At 32.3% G+C, this 21906-nt stretch overlaps 2 protein-coding genes and 1 long non-coding RNA gene across 6 annotated transcripts; 1 reads left to right on the top strand and 2 right to left on the bottom strand.

Annotated features, from left to right (window-relative positions):
- Positions 1–1767: 1767 nt before the first annotated feature.
- Positions 1768–4748, bottom strand: LOC107874659. 3 transcript variants are annotated; one of them, XR_001675555.2, is made up of 5 exons: positions 4458–4745; positions 4307–4379; positions 4147–4214; positions 3578–3674; positions 1768–3186 (listed from the first exon to the last, which is right to left on the bottom strand). It is a non-coding gene; the product is annotated as an uncharacterized LOC107874659 (long non-coding RNA). The 3 variants fall into 3 exon arrangements; XR_001675552.2 differs by having other exon boundaries at positions 4147–4379; positions 4458–4748; XR_001675553.2 differs by lacking the exon at positions 4307–4379 and having other exon boundaries at positions 4458–4738.
- A 2917-nt stretch (positions 4749–7665) lies between these two features.
- LOC107875684 (transcription factor E2FB) lies at positions 7666–13299 on the bottom strand. 2 transcript variants are annotated; one of them, XM_016722491.2, is made up of 14 exons: positions 12914–13299; positions 10623–10809; positions 10366–10425; positions 10078–10163; positions 9904–9992; positions 9732–9786; positions 9550–9602; positions 9416–9466; positions 9239–9287; positions 9081–9146; positions 8872–8948; positions 8537–8759; positions 8328–8394; positions 7666–8253 (listed from the first exon to the last, which is right to left on the bottom strand). In XM_016722491.2, the coding sequence occupies exons 1-14, from the start codon at positions 13034–13036 to the stop codon at positions 8123–8125; spliced, it is 1317 nt and encodes a 438-aa protein (XP_016577977.1). In that variant the 5' UTR covers positions 13037–13299; the 3' UTR covers positions 7666–8122. The 2 variants fall into 2 exon arrangements, with proteins under 2 accessions (XP_016577977.1, XP_016577979.1); XM_016722493.2 differs by having other exon boundaries at positions 10623–10755; positions 12914–13296.
- Positions 13300–18212: 4913 nt separating this feature from the next.
- LOC107875686 (probable aspartyl protease At4g16563) lies at positions 18213–20046 on the top strand. The gene has a single exon (XM_016722494.2). It carries the CDS (start codon positions 18363–18365, stop codon positions 19749–19751), a length of 1389 nt encoding a protein of 462 aa, XP_016577980.1. The 5' UTR covers positions 18213–18362; the 3' UTR covers positions 19752–20046.
- Positions 20047–21906: the final 1860 nt, after the last annotated feature.

The raw sequence follows: 21906 nt of genomic DNA, 5'->3' as shown, positions 1-21906 counted from the left end.
GCCACTTAAGACAATTTGATAAGGGAAAGGATCAATATAGTATCTAAGTGTTGGTGTTGTGATACAACACATCAGAAAATCATGGGTCACTTATTTCTAACAGCTCCCATAACTCAAAGGCTATGGAAGCATTTTGCAATTTGTGCAAATGTGGAGACAGAGCCAAGAAATCTGATGCAAGCAATAAGAAATAGGTGGACATTCAACGAATCAAGAAAACTACTCAAAGTTTATAAAGACATTCCAACTTTGATTTTTTGGGAGTTCTGGAAGAGAAGAAACAGTATCAAACATGGAGGACAACAATCATTTGAAGGAACGGTGCAGCAGATAGAGACAAGCATTCAAAGAATCGTCACAATGATGTCACCTAGGATTCAAGTGATAGAGAAAACTTGGATGGAAATGGTGAATATTTTAGGTGCATATAAGCCTACAATATATCATCATATAGTATACTAGAATTTCCCAAAGAAAGATAAAGTTAAATGTAACACAGATGGTGCAAGCAAAGAAAATTCAGGAGAAAGTGCATATGAATTCGGTATAAGAGATGAAAAAGGTGATCTAATATATACGCAAGCTAGGGGAATAGGTTATGCAACAAACATGAAAGCGGAAGCAACAACAATTTATGAAGCTTTAAAAATCAATGAAACTATGAAATTCCATCAAATGGATTTGGAAACAGATTCATTAGCTCTTAAGAAAATAATATTGAGAGAATGAAAAGTTCCATGACAACTAGCAAATATAATGGATATAATTTTCAGTGAAGTCAGTAAACAAGTAGTTTAAATAAGACACATATTCAGAGAAGACAATCAGATGGCTGACTATCTAGCCAATCTTGCAATCAGCAGCACACAGAAACAAGAGTACAAACAGTTTAAAGAGCTGCCAGTCATAGGTAGGAAAATCATCAACATAGAAAAAGCACATATTCCTACATTAAGGTTAAGAACCAGGAGGATTAAGTTACATGAAGATACATCATAATCAAAGAAGCAAACAAGAGAAGCAGATAAGAAGTAGACATACCTACATGACAGTATGCCCTTTTAGAGTCACTATAGCTGATCAAATAAGAGTTTGGCTAATCACCGTAAACACACAAAAATGGTCACCAAAAATTCAGAGGTACAATGTCATCTTGGTCAACATTCAGGCGCGGTAGCATCATCTTGGTCAACATTCAGGCACCATGGTCGACATGGAAACCTATGGGATGGATGAAACTTCAAAATGGATACCACTTGGTGATGGACAACTCATTCCTTCTAAGAATAACAAGCATTGGTCAGAAAATGAGCAACATCGCAAAGGGAGGAGTAAGATGGAAACACACCCACAGAAGGAGGTGACGGAGCTGGAGGTTCCGATGGCTGCTGGATGGGAGTTCTTCTGAAGAAAGAGCGAATTTGGAAAGAGAAGTTGAAGCATTTAGGGCAATAAGCTCTTACAAAGGAAAGAATTCATTGTTGGGCCGGGTTTCAGATAGAATTTTTTTTTTTGAATTGTCTTTTTTGTTTTTGGGCCATTTGGCCAGATTGATTTTTGTAAATCTATATATATATATAAAAGCAAAACATAATCAAGACAACATGCCATGTGTCAAGCTATTAATATAGTCACGTGAAAGATTTAAAGACAACACTTAATGTTGTTGTAATAACAAATTTTTAATTGAAGAATATTGAATTTTATAGATAAACTCTAAATCTAAATATTAGTCATTAATATTTTTCAACCAAAAACGTGGGTTAATAAAATAATATAATCCTCAACTAAAAAAATTTTTAATGATAAACACTAAATGACAACTTATCATTATCTCTCCAATTCAAAAATAAACTACAGCATTAAATCTAAATTGTATTTCAAATGTAGAACCTAAAAAAGAAAAACACAAGGATCAGTAAGCAACAAATTTCAGCAATATATTAACTCTAATAAATATAAAGTAAGCAGTAACTTTCAGTAACTTTTACTGATATTTTTCAACCAAAAACGTATCCTCAACTAAAAAAAATTAATGATAAACACTAAATAATAGCTTATAATTTTCTTTGCTATTCAAAAACAAACTACAGCATTAAATTCAAATTGTATTTCAAATTTAGAACCTGAAAAAAGAAACGCAAGGGTCAGTAAGCAACAACTTTTAGCAATATATTAACTTTAAATAAAATACGTAAATATAGTAAGTCCAAAAAAAATAAACGTGATCCAGTGAGCCAGTAACTCTAATTACAGTTTTTTAACCCAAATAAAACTCAACTAAAAAGATATTATAACAATTTAACAAGTTGAATTTAAACCAAGTGTAAATTTAAAGAATAAACGTGTCATACCTTTCTGCAATTTAAATTTTTAGTGATTTTCTAAATAATATTTATGGATTATCTCAAATAAGATAGTGACAATTCATACAGATAACAATTTAAATATGTTATTCATCTTTATCTAAACTATGCAATTCAAAAACTAAAGCATCATTATAAATATAGATAAACTGATAGTTTCAGTAACAAAAAATATAGAGTTGCTTACTGAGTAAAAAAATTTCTACCAAAATTAACTTCATTCATGAGATATCAAATACAAAAATGCAATGAAACTTAAAATTTTGCGTAGTACGATTGTGGAATATTTCAAAACATGAAAATCCTGATAAACTGTTATCAATAGAAACGCTTTTGCAAGACGAAAAGGTATGTGTAATTTATGTATATTTCTAATTTTAATAATCTTATTTGCTTTATAATACGGTCAAATATGAATTCTTATTTGTTTGCAGGGTGATCGCATTCAGGCTTCAATTGGAACCTCCATTTTTACTAAGCTCACCGAAGAACTTCAAGAACAATCATTATATTTTATGAAAAATTTTATTGTTGTACCAAACAGGTCTAATATTTTTATCCATAAGGATAATGTCTATATTATCTCGGCAACTATGTACCAGAATAGGGAGATATCTCAACACGCATGTAAGGGACGAAATAGGATGATCAATAATTAGAAATTGGGGCTTATAGAGATTAGATAGTACCTGTATTATACATAAATCTACGAATACGAAGATCTGCACCTGGTGAGAGCTTAAGGTGTCGAATGATTGCATATTCAAATATTGGTTCACTGTAATCAAAATGTAAGCTCTGATTTTGCGTTGGGGTAAGACTGTAGCAAAAGTTTAAGAAATAAGTTCATCAATTTCTTTGAATTTTCTTGGACTAAGTGGTGGTATTAGCTTCAATAGAATCTCAATCCACTGATTTGAGATAGAATTAAAGAAAGAAATAAAACTTAAATGTCTAATTGGAAGTATATCTCATGCAGCACAACAATGGTCATAATACTTTCAAAAATACTTTGTGTTAAACCGATTTCAAGCGGACAAAGAAATCAGCTCCATTTCACCATTGAAACGCATGTGGAGAAGGTGAATGGACAACAGGTATGTTCAGAAAAGTTCTAGAAACTATTGTATTTCCTAAGTATATTTGAGTTAAGAGTTAAGCTCAGATAAAGAGAGGAATAACAGAATAACTTAGAAATGGTGAAAGGTTACCTGGCAAGACGAGATAGTCGACGACGACGGAGGATAGATCTGAAGATCGGAGATGTGACCAGTGACTAAACTTTCCACTTTCCCTTTTAGCTTAGACCTAAGCAAAATTATGATTAATTAAGTCCACTGACTTTTGAAAAAGACTTGAAAACAGCCAAATATTCAAATATATTATTTTTCTAAATATTAAATCCATAGAGAAAGACATACATATTCTTTATGGTAGGCACGTTTTTTCATTAAAATTTCTTTTTTTATATTTGAATTATTATGCATTGAATTCAAATAGGGGAATTAATTAATAGTAGTTAATTACTATATGGTTTATTTACTATTAGGTGTTTGACTTTTTAATAAAAAAAATTAGATTGGGATGATTAATTAGTTGAAAAATAATGTATCATACCAGCAAGATAATAAGGGACAGGAAAACATTCAAACTCAATAGTTTACATGTAATATATATACAGAAGTATGTATCAATGAAATTGCATGTATTACTAAGATTTTACAGTAATCAGTTCCTAGCATCAAGAAGGTGTAGATGAACCAGATGGAACTGTAAAAACCTGAGATGGAGGCGACTAGCTGACTACGTGCGACATCAACACTTCAGAGTTCTTCAAATCTATCAAAACTTTGCAATTCAAGCAAAAGAAAATGGGGCCAATTCAGATCTAGAAAAGTTGAAGGAACAAAATGAGAAAATAGCATACTTAGTTGTTATACAGCATTTCAGCAGACCAGGGTGCTCTTAGTTGTAAAACAACTTTCAATTTGTTGCAAAAATTAGAGAATTAAGCTGCGGAGAGGAAACTATCAAGATTTAGATGAAATTCGGAATGAAAGAGTAAACTTTCGAAGGGAATTTATTCATTACCTCTGTAAGCTAAAAGAAACAGAAAGGATTTGCAAGATCGATCAACGAGGAAGGATTTGCAAAGGCTCAGCAACAGAAGGAATTGAAACAGTAATGTCAACGGCGGAGGAGCTGAAATGTGGTTTAGGAAATTAATGTTTTGTTCTTTTTTGAAAACCCTACTCTTTCTAAATGTTATTTTTTATTTTGGGTTGGGCCGGGTATGAGAATAATTTTAGGTGTTGTTTTCTTGTAAGATGGGTTGGTCCATCATGTGATTATTATTATTAATAAAATGTAAAATTAAATAAAAAAAAAGATGTATCTATATTTCAAGCCTCTAGAAGTATTTGCTATTCATCTTTCAGTTTGCTTTCAAAAGAAAATTCAACTACAATGAAGTTAATTTTTTTTTCTTTTTGGTTTTGCAAAGTAAACTAAAATCAAGATTTACAAATTTAGAATAAAGTTTTATATATATATATATATATATATCAATAATGTTTTAAAAAAGAAGAATGATAGCTATAAACACATGATAAATGAATAAATACTTGTCAACGTTCGTTGTATGTATACATGAAAAATCTGAGTATAAAAGGTACATCTCTTATGCTCAAATTTAGTTGTTGTACATTCAGAGGGAGATATAGAGAGTTGATTATGAATTTACGTAAATTCAATAACTTTTATCCAAACTCTACATATATTTAAAAACCCATTAAATATCTATAAATTCAATTATTATTATAGTTATAAAATCTGATAAACTTCAAATCAATACTTTTTACCTAAAAAAAGGAGGGTGTGAAAGGTGTTTAAAATTAAAATATGATGATCATAAAGTGATCAAGGTGTGCATTAGCTTTTTTTATTTTGTATTTTGTATTTTCTTGACGTGAATGGTTGTGTGACATAATGAAAATCAATTTTTTTTTATTTTTTGTTTGTTTGTTTTAGATAATGATCAAACCAAAATCGAATTGCAACTTTTTTAGAAATTTCACATTCTAATTATAGCGGATTTTTTTTCAATTTGAATTATCATCATATATGGTTATCTTACCAGAATTATCAATATTGATGTATTTAAACACACCTAATTGAGTAGATAAATGATAATAGTTCAAATAAAAAAATTAATGGTAGATAACTTTTGACTTCTAAGATTTGTGTTTTTAGATTATTTGGGCTTGAGTCATTGCCGGATTCAACTTTTCTTCATTTTATTTTTAATAATTAATAAATGTCCCAAATAGCCACCTTTTTATTGAAAAACAAAAAAGTGACGTAATTAAAAATTTTAAACAGTTTATTACTTCAAATGAATAAGTTACTATTTTTTTAAAGCCACCTAAAATTTGAATTAAAAAAAAAAGTAAAAATTACACAAATTATGTTTTTAATATTACAAAAAATTTCAACTCATATTACAAAAATTCCACATATACACAGAATGCTATGTATATATTGGATATGTTATGTATATTAATAGGGAGAGAGAGTAAAGTAATTAAAAAAGTGGGAGAGAGTGCAATTACTTCTAAAAGGTTGGTATTTATGTTATTTATAAAAAAAAAAAAAAAAGATATTTCTTAAATGAATTGAATAGTTAGGTAACAACTGATTCAATTAAACAAAAATCAGAATTAAAAAAAAAAAGTAAAAATTACACGAAATATTACACTTTTATTTTAAGAAGTCACGAAAACGTCAACTAAAATCTATACAAAATTTATTAAATAAACTTAACGCCCCTCTTCTGGAGTACGGTTAATGTTTCTCTCAAAATTCTAAAGAACTACTATACTTAGTGCTAAAATATCTAATTAATACCTACAAATTAACCTTCAAAAAAAGGGAAAAAGCAACATGAAAAGCAGGCCCGTGCACTAAAATTTCGGGATCCGCGAAAGGACCAGACCACAAAAGTCTATTGTTCCGCAGCCTCACTTTGCATATCTGTATAGAGCTGTTTTCACGAGTTGAACCTGTGACCTCCTGGTCACATGTAGACAACCTAATGTGTTAGCGTTTAACACTAACAAGGTCAACAATATCTTGAGAAATCTTGGATATAAACTTTACTGGACGCTTAATTAAATCATTGGACAATTTCTCCAACATCAACAAGAACACACACTTGTGAAGACAGTTCTGAGATGGCCTTTTGATTGCTGGCATTGCAGATTTCAAGTAGGAACATGCAGCCTTTTGCACGAGTCGATTTCGAATATTAGGAATCTCATCAGTTCCATCACATGTACATGTTATTAGCGGAGAATAATTAGTAGGTGATGAGGCTAATAATTCTTTCAAAGATTCATATTTGTATTCTGAACAAGAATCAATTGAGTCTGAATTTGGTAAGGAATTTGTCGATGAAACAAATGAAATAGTTGAAGAGGATTTATTCATACGTACACCTTTAGTTTGTGATTTAATTAGACTAGGACTAGAAAAAGTTGAAGAGAACTTCTTTATAAGTACTTCAATTTGTGGTTTAATTGGACTACAACTATAATTTTGTGTTTTAATTGGACTACAACTTAAAAGTTGAAGAAGAGTCCTTTTATCATAATACGTATCATTTTGTGACAAGTATTATAGGTATGAAAGATTGTGAATGTGATTTGGAATCTGTATCTATTATGTGTATCAATATCAATATGTTGGAATATTCTATATGTACTATTATGAGTATCAATTCAGATGAACTTCAATTGATCTTTTTAATATTAAGATAGAGGGGAATTTGGAGGTGTAGAAGATATAGGGTGCCATTTTTTGTTTCTCAATTATTTAGGTATGTGAATACTTTTTTTATTGTATTAACAAAGGACAAAAATAGCGGGATCAGCTCCTTACTTTTCCTATTTCATTGTCTCCCTTTATTAATTTTTTGATTTAATTTGGATAGACGACACAAATTAATGATTTGGATTTAACTAACTATAAAGTAGAGCGTAACAATAGTTAGGATAATAGATATATATTTGCTCCCCAAAAGTTTGATATGTAGTCCCACAAATCTTTTTCAAGATAATTATCATCAACGTCTTTTCAATTATTCACGTCAGTATTTACTTTTTTAATCTGCGACGATCATTTTTCCAAATCCGAAATCACTTAAAATATCTGAATCGAAAAGATTAGTCACAACTTACGTAATGTGAAATAATGACATTCTATTTTAATTATGAGATAAATTTCAAAGTTACATTAAAACTTACTAGGGGCAAAATATGCTCAACATTAAATAGCAGTGCATCCAGTTTATTGCAGTTTCAGAATGGAGAAATTGGCAACTTGACACTTACCTATGTAACAAGAAGCCGTTAAGAGATTGCAGTGTACTAAATCATCATGAAATTAGACAATACACAGTGAAATCTAGACAGCAATTTAACCATCTGATTATTGACGCTACACAAGTACGTACAATGGTATATACTAACTGTACAATGAAGCTCATTTCTTGGGGCATAAAGCTGCCAACTTCCTTACGGAGCATTTCGGAAAAAGCTCCTGGATGCACTTGCTCTTTTGTTTAGGTCATTCGAGGGGACTATACAGAGAATGAATTGATTTTATGTAGAAACTTATAATATACTGTATCATTTTGAACACCAAGTTCGAGCAGTACTCCGAGCCTGAGAATCCACAGAAATGCCAAGAAACACTGCTCAGCTCCCAGGAGTACTCGTAGAAGGTACTTCAGTGGTACTGGATGGGGGAGTTTGGGCACGTGGAGTGCTAACATCTGCAATTGAATAATCCTCATGAATTGCATTCAACTCGTTCCAATCAAGAGCAGCTATTTTGAGTCATGGATACTATATTCATAGGTAGCAAGATATGAAAAATAAATGAATGGAACTAGTAGGATACACTCTGTTCTCCACATGTCAGTGATACTAACATCGGCATCTGACAAAAGCCAGTAATCTGCTTCATTCTGCAGGGCCGAACAAAAAATAAGTCACGGAAAAAAACAAAGTGATTGAATTGATCATTGAATTAGTCTCTCTGCCTAATTTTTTAGTTCAAAAACACACAACTGTTCTTTTTATTTTGAGGCTTGAAAATGAAAAACTTACATCAACATCTGGAACAATCTTCATAAATCCACTCACAGGGTCCTGGGAAGTACCAGCATCTGGAAACTCTCTTTGATTTTCCTGTTCCTCTATCCCGTCATCAACTCCTCTGCCGTCCTCAGCAGGCAATGTTCCAGTTTCATTCTCAATGAAACCTGAAGTTGACGGCATGGTTGATGGTGCCTCAACAGCATTTATCTCTTCGAACTTTTCCTCGAATTGACTAAACAAAAAATTTCAGAACAAAGAATTAGACAAAGATTGTCTGAACTCCCCCTCTTAAATCAATAAAGTTTATCTTGCCCTTGAAATATGCGAAGCTATTAAATAAGTACCTGACAAGGTAAACATCAATTGGTCCCATGGTGCTGCGAAGCACTATTCTATATCTCCTTTGTGGATAATCAACTGCCTATTGGAAACAAGGAAGATATGTGAAGACATGAAGAAGCTACTAAAATTTTAATGAGATAGCAGTTAAATAACTGGTAGACTTGTTACAATAATAACAATAACGCTTTTGAACTCAAGAGAAAGCAGTTACCTCATCAGGATCTGGGACTTCTAAAGTAGTTCCATGTGGAGCTTTAATAGCTATAAGTGTCTCATTCTGATAAGAGCAATCAGAGCATTGTTCATTTGATGAAAATTGCATTACAAAGAAAGGAAAGGAAAAATCAAAAGCATCTGTTTTAAAATTACCTGAAGACAAGGTAAGCTCTTTATATCATCTTCAGTTACAAAAAGCCATCTTTGGGAAAGGAAATTTAGAAGAGATAAATTGTCAAGGATACGAAAGAAAAGTGAGCAGATTGATCCAGTAGCATCCGAATGTAACACAAATAACTTGGCTCATGATTAAGCCAAAGAATGTGATACCTTTGATTATTTTCATCTTCACTCAGGTCCCTCAATCTTTCCTGCATTTCTCTGAGACAAGCCAATTTAACACCGTATCAGCATAACGTTAAAGCAAACAAATCTTAAATATTGTAGAGGTATCAGAAGATAACCTTATCTGTTCATCTAATCTATTTTCTTCTATCGTCAAATTTTCTATCCCTGCCTGTAAAGGAAGCACAAACCAATTATTGAACCCTTTTGCTCAGGCTACTTGGCAGATTATGACGACCAATTGGCAACTAGCAAAATAAGAAAGAAGACAGGCATTGAGATAGTGCTTCCATCTTCATACCTGTAAACTTGTAACACTCTCGTCAGCTTCCCCTGGTTTTGAGACATCTAACCCCCTATGCAATAAGAGAACTGAGTTGTAACTTTTGTTTATTGAATGATCTTGAATAATGTGGAACTTAAATGATAAACAACTTCAATGTAATATATTTATTGGATAAGCATTTCCATACTTCCATTGGATCCTGTTTTTGAGTTTCTTTTCTATCAGACCAATGCCTTCCAGGACATTTGTGATGTCATATATACGCCTTTTCTGCACCTGTTAAAAGGAGGAGATCTGTAAGCTGATAGAATTTCATCATACAGGCGTATGTAGTATCTACTGTGAAGTGAAGTGAAGGTACCTCTAACGTATCGGCAGCTTTATTCAGATCTAGAACGCCATCTTCTGCATGTTTGATCAGGTTAATGAACTTCTTCGTTAAGAGACCTGAATGAGAATCAGGAGAGGAAGTCATAAGTTACTAATTCTGGTATACATTTACCCTGTACAACAAGTAATTCAAGAAAAATGTCCTATTAACAAACAAACACACAAGCATGGAAATACAACCGCTATATTCTTAGCCCTAGGGATGGACAAAGATTAAAAACACAAATTAGTACCGAAAGTCATAAAAGTTTTAATTTACCTAAGGAGCTGTCATAGCGGCAAGGACCAACTGGAGTAACATTATTGCCTGAAGGGGATCCTGTAATTTGACATATTTAAGAAGTTATCTCTTTCGTAATTCTATGTTTTCTAACAAAATGGCGGGTGCCTCGGAGAAAATGAAAAACAAGACATGATGGATGACACAACAAAGATTACAGTTATCCACACAGCTAATCTGTCAAATTGAGATGCATAAATTAGTGCTGACAAAAACTTCTTGTGGGATATCCTTACCTAAATTTGAGGCAGCAGCTTGAGCAGCAGATCTGGCCTTTGATGTCCTAGGCACTTTCTGTGACTTTCCAGCTTTCCCTGAGATTGGTGTCTGCATTGGACTACTCACATCGGCATATCCAGAACCTGCAACCTGTGTACCAACTCCCTGTTCGTAATTTGCTATTTCACTCTTCCGTTTCAGTGGCTAATCAAGACAATATAGTATCCCCAAGTTAACATCAGCAATAAATTTAAAAGCTTTAACAAGAATTGTATCTGAAGTGAAGTTGATAAATAGATACTATAAAGCTCAACTAAATTTTTCAGCATTTAAATCAACAAAGTCATGTTACATCACCAAAAATTCTAATGAGGATTTTTAAATAGAACATAATAAACACTTAATATTAGCAGCTCAACAATAATATTACTTGGTACTTGTTTGATCAATCTCATTGATAGTTTCACATGTTTAGTGAAACTTTATGCAGTTTGGTATTTGACCAGCTATCATTTGCCCGCTATAACACAGCTTGACTTCAGCCTAAGCCACAGCTTCCACCTCTCTAGCATGAGAGACAGATCAGGACTAGTATACTGAATCTCTATGCAGTGACCAAACGTGCTAATCCCACAGTAAGGAGGACTAGAGGTCCTCTTTTAAAAGTGCAAGCAGGGGGCACAGAGAGAGAGGGATAATATAATAGAACATTGCAGCTCATTAGTTAGTATACATTTACTTCCTCTAATGCTTCCTCTATTTTCGTTCTCAATTTGTGATGCACACAAGAAGCTGCATGTATCTGCCAGTACTACACAAGCTGAGTCATAAGACCTAACAATAATTTACAAGTCTAATCATTCAATTTTACCCTCGATTTTATACAGAACTTGCTCCAACCAAGAACCTCACCCTCAGGGAACCATCACTTTTACTATTCATTCAATTTGATCTGGTTTCATCAAACCATAATCAAAACTTCACAGCACCAAAAAATTCTTTCTTCTATCAATCATTTCGAAACAGCCCATATGATTTTGTTTATCTTCAGACAACAACAGACTAAACCCATCTTCAGTTGCAGCATCAAAAGACCCATAACAGTAAAAGCCCACAATCTCAAGGCCTTGTAATATGCTACTACAATAAAGAATAACAATACATCTACCATTCAAGGTCCAGGTTCCTCAAAACTATTGCTTTTCTTGTAATTTTCTCTCTTTTGGGTATTATGGAATGCCTAAACCGGCTTAATCTAGGTCATTCATTTGGATATTGATGAGGCCATACTAGTATTTCGACATGATGTTTAAAATATTTCACAGGACCATAGCAATTGCAGTGTAGTTATATGACAAAAAAATTAAGACAGGAGGATAAAAGAGAAAACTAATGCAGCTGTTATTCTCATGAACTAGAATTTTGTATAGACTACAGTAACTTCCTTTTGACTAAGGCGTATTCCTTCATAAACATCACGCAAGAGTTCCTTTGCAGCAAATGATGGCCATCTTCAAACTCTAGATTGACGCATTGGAGAACAATACAAGGGGAAGAATTACGAATCCTTCTTAATGTATACTAAGCATTTGGCAAGCTTCTACATTTCAAAATCCTACAGGCCTCTTCCTAAACAAATGACTTTGTCCCCTCTACTTTCCCCTTCTTAATAGTGAAGATATAATCTCCTTTATTGTGGAAAGACGGATAATGCTGCATGTTTTTCTTTCATAACTTCACACTATCCAGAAGTAAGGATGGCACAAAATTTAAGAAACATAATAGCAATTTAGGTAGGTCAGTAGCTAAAAATACAAGAACTTCCACAAGTTTTTACATCGATTCCAAAATTGTATCTCCAACTTCTGCCAATTAAGACATTCATAAGACCAGAAGACCAAACAGTTCTGAAATCAAAGACCACAAAGTTCGAAACTTTACAGCTATATTACCAAACACTACAAGCCAAAATCAAGAAAGATCACATACTAGATATGTAAGTCTTTCATAGGGGAAAAAAAAACACCTCCACCAAATCCCCCTAATTACATATTCAATAGTGAAAATTCCCACGCTTCTGTACAACCAATATTCAATTCAAACCCAATTTCACACCTAAACAACACAACCACATATTTCATCATCGAAATTTTCAACTCAAACAGCTACTCTCACCTTTCCTATATATCAAATTACACAGCAAAATTTCCAATAATTCTTTCACAATTCACTCAATTAACAAAATTCTGCATCACAAAAAGACCGGAACACTAGTCAGTATGCAAAAGAAAAATGGGAAAACACTTACAGTAGAAGACTTTAAAGCGATGCCTTCAGGTTGTTGAAGTGGGTCAGTAGAGAACCGGTGATAGTCACCTAACGGCGGTTTACTCGACGTAAATGGCAGCTTACTCTGTTGATTTCCCTGCATGATCTTCTTTGAAAGCTCACAAAAAATTCCCAATTTTTTTTCCCCTTAGTTTCTTGATTTTCAATTTTCAAGAAGAGGGAAAAGGCATGAGATGAAATTGAAGAATGAATTGAAATTGGAAACCCCTTTGTCTAAATTTGGAAAGTGAGGGAAGGGGGGGCGGGGGAATTGGGGAAGATGAGATCTGGAAATGGGAAAAAGCGGGAAGAGAGAGAAAGGGGGAGAAAACGAGGGAAAGAAAACAAACAAGGTGAGGGGGATATGTAGGAGGGAAGAACAACTACTTATGTGTAAATTTAAAACAAGGATTAATTAAAATATGCTCAATTCACCTAATCTTTGTTAATGATTTAATGAATGAATTACTTTTTGTTTTCTTATCATCGTTAATCTTAAAAGTAAGAAAAATGGCGTGATTAAACTACCCAAATAAAAAAATGGTAACAAGATTGAGAAATCAGTGGCGGATTCAGGAATGGTGGGTGCTTGGTATATGAAAAAATAAAAAATTGTCTCAACCATGTTCGAACTCGAGGCACACCTACTAAGGGTGAGTTTTAAGATCAACCTAAATACCAGTGTACCCAACCAACTTCCTATTTTAGTGATTTTTAATATAATTTATACTTATTTTTGTATATTTTCTAAGTAGTTATACCTATTCCGCGTCGAATTTAATGGGTGTCAGAGTACTCCAAAAATATGTGCAGGTCCACCCCTGAAGAAAATAGAATGTACGTAGACGCTACTCCTAACTTGGGAAGTAGAGATGTTGTGTTGGCTAAATCACCACCTCAATAAAAAAATATATTAACGCCAATTGAATAAGAAATATTAAAAGTGAAGAACTCATAGTAAAAATATTATAGAAAGTACTTTGAAAAAATAAAACAATAACTAAGACTCAAAAAAGTGTGATAATTAGAGTATAAGTGATAGTAGATAGTAATGCTAATTGAAGGAAGATTGGGATTGAGAAAGTTATGTTAAATTGTAAAACAATTATTAAATTCGCATAGTATATTTAAATTCGGTTGGAATAATTTTATAAGGTTATCTAACTGATAAATGATAGTTTAATGATGTCATACAAGATTACAAGTCTAGATTAACACTCCACTTTCAATTCTTTCACGTTGCATGGAAAATGCCAAACGGAGTTGCGCTAATGATTTAGGGATTAACATGCCATTTTATGAGGAAAAAAAAAACTGCAGATAAATAAATTTGATTTATTAAAGCAATTTCTTATTGACTGTCATAAAACTCTATGGTCAGTTCTCTATTGTTTAGTGTGTTGACAGAGGAATGGAGGACTAGTCTCACGGCTGCCGGCTATGGGAATACCTTGAGAAATAAAAAAAAAAAATTAAAAAATTGCATTCGATACATAAAAAGCCAAATAGTATATATTATACATAACAAATAGTGTACAGATAATAAAGAATTTACATAATGCATAGTTAGGCTTCAATACAATTTATGTAGGTATGTATTAAGAGATTTAGCAAATACGTATATCTTAACATTAAATAACTAATTCAACTGCGAGAACTTCATGCGTTCGTGTCAAATGTATCAAAAGAAAAATTAAAACTTGGAACCTTAAACACGCCACGTGAAAACTGAGTTTGCAGAGTTAATAAAAAGAAAAAGATTATTCTTTATGAAACAGACTACAAAGAAAAAATAGATCGAATAAATTAAAACGAATGAAGTAGTAGGTATTTTCCTTCCCCCCTAGCTAGGAACTTTAAGAAACAAATTATGGAAAACAAGAAATGAAATGGTTGGAAAAAGAAGAAATTAAAAAGGGGGGAATTGGCGCCTAAGAGGTAGAGCACCGTTGAAGTATTTGGCGCTAAGTCCACGTAATTACACCTAACTCCGAATACAGCCCAAAACGCTACGCCAACCAACATGACAAAAACCCAAGTTTGTCTATTAATGGGCTGGACCTGTTATTGAAGTAGCCCAATTGAACCATTACATCACTTTTCATGAAGAATAGCACTCAACCCCCACCCCCTCCCCCTCAAGTTTGAAGTTTAATTATTATAGAAAAATTTGATATTTTATATAATTACTGAAGATTATAATTTTAAATTTATCGAGATACATAATTAGCTTTTAACACATTCAATTAAGATACATTTTTTTAAAGATACATAATTAACTCTTGATACATCCAACAAAGATACATAATTAGTTGAAATTTTTATAATTATTTCACAAGGGTAGGAATTTGTGTAAATATATGATAAGTCAGGGTGAAGATTTGTGTATGTTATTTATAATATGTTATATTAACATATATAATTAGTAGACAGTTTATGATATTAACTAGAATAAAAAAAAATTATAAATAGCATATTGTAATATCTTAAGACACTGCATTAGCAAATTACATATTTTCATGTTTTTCTTTATATAAATAGATGTTTGTGATTATAAACTTTCGAGTGCACGTAATTTATAAAGATCCATTAATGAACACTAATACCCTTCCAAGCTTCTATTCTTCGCCAGATATCTTGAATTCGCATTGTTGGAATGAAGTCGTGATTGATATAGAGAGCTTTACTTCAAAGTGAAATTCTCAGCGTTAATTCAATTTGTTAGAGTTTCAAAGCAAACATTGAATACCGAGTGAAAAAAACAAAATAAAAAGTCTCTTTGCATGCAATACAATTTTGTAGCACTTGTGTGAGAATAATGATACCTATATATGTGGTTAGGTTTCCAAGCTTATTTGACGTAAGTGACTTTTACTTTATATTTTTATTAGAAAAACAAAAAAAGGCAGAGAACCGTGATGAAGATAAGGCTCCTTTAATTCCTGGCAAATAAAGTGTTTTATTTTATCTATAAAAATTAGATGCTAGATTAAATATTGTCCTTTTTGCGGTTGAATTTATGGAGTACAGTATAATATATATGCCCATGACGAGTAGATGATAATAGTAATTAAAGCCAAGCTCCACAGTACAACTGTACAACTAGCTAGTGTTTTGTGGAACAAAAAGACTATATAGTAAATTAATTAAATGGAGATGAAGAAAGAACCTACACCAGGAAGAATCCAGCTTTACTTGTACGTACTTTTTTTTTGCTTTGCATTCTCCACCACACCACACGGTTAAAGATTCATATATTCCAAAAAACACTCATATATGTGTCACTCTCCAATATAACTCTCCTTCACTTGGGCGTTGACGAAGATCAGTCTCATCATTGTCTTATAATTTTATATTCGGTTTTATAACTTTCTATTCAATCTTATATTACGGGAAAAAAAAAAACACTAAGCACCTTTTATATTTGAATTTTTTTTATTTTTATCCTTAGTAATATCATGACGTATTTAAAACTAAAAATTCTATAATGATACTTTTGATGTTTGTCAAAAATCTTTCTATAATTCTTAAATTTCACGTTCAATTAAAGACCGTCACATAAAAAAGAGCGAAACAGAGTGTTAATTTGTTTGCTATGCCAGAAAAGAAAATTCAATAATGTGTTGAGTCCTGCCGTGGAAAATATTCATGCTTCTGCAGGTTTAATTTCTGGCCCCATAATCACATTGTCAGAGTTTTTAAGATTTGTCTCTAATTGAGGCTCGTGATTGTGATTAAGATAAGATGGCAGATATTAATCAATTATTTTAATTAATTAGCTGTTAGGTTTCTGATTTTAATCTACAACTTATATATAAGACTAAAATAGGTGTATGCTGCTGGCATTGGTATTTATTATAGTTTTCTCCATGTATAGTTGAAAGGCTTAAGCAAAATACTTAGAAGGTTTCTCTATCATACAGCTAGCAAAGCAAATATGTAGCTTCAGGACCCCCTATGTTTTATGACTATTCCAAAATATGGAAATGTCTATGCCTCTAAAAGTTTTGCACACCATGTGAGGACTCACATGTGAGTCTTGGTTATATGTTGGAACTTGTATATATGGTGTTTGACTAAAATTTAAAATTAATTTGTCTAAGAAAAATATGAAAGTTTGTATTTTTGATTCATCAATTTTTCTGTTTATATTAGAGTAACAACTTGTACTTGATCGAGATTTCAAAAGTGTTTATGGGAAAAGTTTAATTTTTAACTTCTAAAAGCAGTTGGTATTCAAAAATACTTATTTTATTCTAAAGGTTTGGGCAAATGAGCTATTAATAAAATGCTAAACTCTGATTTTTATGGATAACTTGTTTCTTGAGTCACAACTACCTCTCACTAAATGCCACTAAACAAACTTAAACGTGCTTTATTAAATTTCAATATTATCTAATGCAAGAGATAATGATTATTGATTAGTGAATTAGGAGAAAAATCGAGATGCTTTCTGTTTTGCAACTTCTCAAACAAATGATGCCATTGTACCCCACTTCACGTCAAGTAATACAAATATGCTTATTGAAATGTAGCCTAGTTCTTAAGAATCTTTACCCTTTCCAAGTAATACAAATGCTCATTGTTTACTTTATAATCAGTCCAAGTCATGAAGAATCATTACACCTGTCTCCCCAATCGTATAGGGTGGTTGAATCATGAGCCAATCGTCTATACCTAAAAAAAAAAAAGTACTTTTGGTTTCTGGTCTTGTTTGGTTTTGTAAAATTGGCTAATGATCCATAAGCAAATACAACTCGAGGGTTAGTGATCCAGTTATTTAATCTTTTGTGTTGTTAGTGAGGATTTGATTTTTTCACTTTATAATTTCTTGGTAAATGGATATTGAGCCTAATTAACACCCAAAAAAACTAGATTCAAGAGAGAGGATTGTCCAAATCATATAAGGAGTCTCGGGATCTTGTCCCGTCTAATGTGAGACAGTTTTTCTTCAACATTCCTCATGTTCTCCTACTCTTCTCTTTTTTCTTTTTGTCACACCAGATATTCGATATTGACTTTAGAGTCCCACTAATCCAGATTCATGTCAAAATCCCCCACTTTAATGGTTAAGCACTCCTCCAAAGGCAACTTAATATTCAAACAGAAGACTCCAATTGTAAATGAAAATAAAAATAAGACCGAAGCAATACTGTGTAACGGTTACTACCTAAAGTTTGAACGACTTGGCCAAAAGTTCCCCACCGACCCTGATCTAATATATACACACTTTGTAGAAACTTTTTTTTTTCTACAATAAAGTGCAAAATCACATGTCACAGTGAGAGTAAAGTTACGTTATTAGCCACATAACTATCTCCATACAACGAATAATTTCTTTCTTTTATCTCATAGTTTACTGTACTACTAAGCTATTCGTACTATTTAATTTGGGTCCAAACGGCACACTTCCCCAAAAAAACAACGCAATGGCTTCTTTTTCTTCTTCCCCTTTTGCCTTGTTTCTTTCTTTGCTTTCTCTCCTCTTTCCCTTCATTTCTTCTTCAACATCCACCACAACAATTCCACTTACACTTTTTAACACAAAAAACCCATCTCAAGATTTGTATGGAAAGCTCACACATTTAGCTTCCATTTCCTTAGCAAGAGCAAATTACATCAAGAAGTCTCAAGATTCTTCTGTTTCCACTACCCCTTTGTACCCTCATAGCTATGGAGGCTACTCCATTACTCTTCTCTTTGGTACACCTCCTCAGAAGATCGATTTCATTATGGATACTGGCAGTAACTTTGTTTGGTTCCCTTGTACGACAAAGTACTTGTGTTCCAACTGTTCTGTGTCTTCCTCTAGTTCACATACCATTCCTACATTTATTCCTAAATCATCGTCTTCTTCACGAGTTCTTGGTTGTTTGAATCCCAAATGTGGATGGTTACATAGTAGAACTAATCCGAAATCGCGTTGTCAGGACTGTGAGTCCCGCACTAACTGTAAACAGGTTTGTCCACCTTATATTATTCTTTATGGTTCAGGCTCTACAGGTGGTCTTGCTCTCGTTGAAACACTTGACTTGTCTAACAAGAAAGTACCAAATTTTCTTGTTGGTTGTTCGATATTTTCGTCCCAACAACCTGCGGGAATTGCTGGTTTAGGTCGTGGACTTGCTTCATTGCCAAGTCAGTTAGGTGTCGAGAAGTTTTCATATTGTCTTGTGTCACATAGATTTGATGACACTGGTAAAAGTAGCAATCTTGTTTTGGATTTCAGTGATAGTAAAAAGTCTGCTGGCTTCAGCTATACTTCACTGCTGAAAAATCCAGTTGTGCCTGGAAAGAATGGATTGTCAGTGTACTACTATGTTGGCTTAAGAAAGATTACAGTTGGAGGGGAAAAAGTGAAGATCCCATACAAGTATTTGACACCCGATTCCAATGGAAATGGTGGAAGTATTGTCGATTCAGGGACAACTTTTACTTACATGAATCGTGGTATTTTTGACCCAGTGCTTAATGCATTTGTGAAACAAGTAAAGGGTATTCCAAGAACTGAAAGTATTGAAACATCAACAGGTTTAGGTCCATGTTTCAATTTTTCGGGGCACAAAACATTGTCATTGCCAGAACTCAAGTTTCACTACAAGGGTGGTGCAGAAATGTCATTGCCATTGGCAAATTACTTCTCAATTGCAGGTGAAACTGATGTGATATGTCTAACTATGATCACAGATAGTGCTTTTGGCCCTGAATTGTCTACCGGTCCATCGATAATTCTGGGGAATTTTCAGATGCAGAACTACCTTGTTGAGTTTGATCTCAAAAATGAAAAGTTTGGGTTCAAGCAGCAAGTGTGCAAATGAAGGAAAAAAAAAAAAGGCAATAGTGAAAGTGCACTATTAACTTTTTAGCCCCTTTTCTGTAGTTTTTGTACTACATAATTGAGGTTAATCACTCAAAGATTTGCCTTTTTGAGGGCTATGATCTAGTGGTCAGTGGGGATAAAGATGATGGTAGATGATAACATTCACATGAATGGTAAAGTGAGGTATTTAATTTTAGTTGTCCAATGAATTAGACCTTGTTAATTAGTGGTTATTGCTTTAAGATTAAAAGCAAGTGATGAAAATAAATGTACTTTACTTTTTCCTTCTTCTATTACAATTTATTTTTTGGTGAGGGAATTAGAGCAAACTGCAAGTTAAAAGAGGAGAGGAAACTCTAATTAGGGATAGTTGTGCTTTTGATCCTTCAATTATTATATAGTACTAGCTAGCCAAATTCTTATTTTAATTCTTGATATTTTACATAAGTATCTTTAACCTTGAATTGATTAAAATGCATGTTTTTGTCCCTTTAAACAAGGGTGTATTTATTTAATGTGTGAATTACGAAGCACATGAATTTTTAATCTCCGTAATATTAGATATTTTATGTACCTAGTTTTTAGATTTGGTACAATATTATGATATTTGCTAACACGTATACTTCAAAAAGACTGAATAATGTTCTTGGTTGAATATTGAATTATTTATCTAGAGAATAGGAATCATGTGAAATATTTAAATTAATTAAAAGTTTCTTAACTAAACTATATTTAACTAGAACCAGAAAAGTTACGAAGTTTATATTAATCTTATGCAAGGAATATATTCTGATCAGTAGCTTAGAGTTGAGTTTGACAAAACCAAAAACAAAAAAAGTAGTGTTGGCTGTAATATACTAATATTATGTAGGCTTCCTTCCAATAGTTGTACAACGTACTACCAATTACTGTAATATTGAGGTTGGCATATGATTCTTTACCCAATAATACCAGTACTTTATTGTGCTTTGGTAGGACATAAATATAGCATCATAAATGTAGTTCATGACACTGCTTGACAGTTGCCAATACAATTTTGACATCTTCTATTACTTCTTCCTTTCCCATGTGCATAGATCTATTGTGCATAACGTTATAATAATTTTTGCAAAGATCGATTTTCACAAGCTTCCTTTCACAGAAAAAAATAAAAAATAAATAGCAGCCCTTTTATAGCTTCTTGCTATATAGTCAATCATGTTTTTATATTCCACATAAGGGGGATAGAAAGGAAAATCAAAGAAAGACCAGAAAAGTTCGAACAAGAGTTAAGGTTTTCTCTTAACTGTGATTTAAATTTATGAAGGGCATCTCCAGCCTTAGTGATTTTAGTAAGCGCTAATCTTTTTCATTTGGCTGCATTGCATCAACATACATAATAATAGTGATCAGTAGAGGTGTCACATGAGTGAATCAGACTAAGGGTGTAGTTGTTTTTTTAAAGATTAAGACGTCTGAATCTGAATCTGAATGGATATCTGAATGATTAAGATGTCGTATCTAGATTTGAATACTGAATGATTAAGATTGTTTGTTTTTTAAAATCTATATGTACGTAATTTATTTATTTGCAATAAATATGCAGTTCAAATTTAAAAAGTAATAAAATATTACATTATATGAAAAAAATATTACATAAAATTAACTAAACAACAAAATTATTATTTGAGTGATAATTAAAATATTTAAAGATAAATATATTATGTTAAATATAATTATTGAATTATTTAAATTATTAAAAAAGATATATCGATTAAAAATTATTGTGATATGATGTAATTATAAAAAATTAAATTCAACATAAAGTAATCTGTCTATTAAGCTGATCCAACACAAACTAAAATAATTAATCAGATATAATTTTGTCTTCGATGCATAAATATTAAAGTATTTGAATAACTAATTAATACAAGAACGGACACATGTTTATTTGTTAACCATGAAATCTGAGTGAAAATATCATTAGTAAGTTCAATGTTACGTTATGAACACGCACACATAAGATTCTATTATCCAAAGAACTACAAATTTTATAATCAAATAAAAAAAAAAGTGTTTTTGAAATATTTGGACAAGATTTTTCATAGATCTATTTAGACTACATTAGTACATTTCATCCCAATTTTTTTATGAGCTCGGCTATTAATGGGTAG

This window comes from Capsicum annuum, chromosome 6 (assembly GCF_002878395.1).
Source record: "Capsicum annuum cultivar UCD-10X-F1 chromosome 6, UCD10Xv1.1, whole genome shotgun sequence".
NCBI classification, from domain to species: Eukaryota; Viridiplantae; Streptophyta; class Magnoliopsida; order Solanales; family Solanaceae; genus Capsicum; species Capsicum annuum.
Note: the sequence above shows the minus strand (reverse complement) of the source record. Positions and strands in the feature narration are given on the sequence as shown.

What these genes read in the sequence shown, in the direction of transcription:
- LOC107875684 (XM_016722491.2), bottom strand. Translation starts at nt 13,036, where the DNA reads ATGCAGGGAAATCAACAGAGTAAGCTGCCATTTACGTCGAGTAAACCG. An exon ending in CCGCTATGACAGCTCCTTAG is followed by an intron (nt 10,164 to 10,365) that starts GTAAATTAAAAC and finishes ATTCTCATTCAG; the next exon opens with GTCTCTTAACGAAGAAGTTC. An exon ending in ATTGATGTTTACCTTGTCAG is followed by an intron (nt 8,760 to 8,871) that starts GTACTTATTTAA and finishes TTTTTTGTTTAG; the next exon opens with TCAATTCGAGGAAAAGTTCG.
- LOC107875686 (XM_016722494.2), top strand. Translation starts at nt 18,363, where the DNA reads ATGGCTTCTTTTTCTTCTTCCCCTTTTGCCTTGTTTCTTTCTTTGCTT.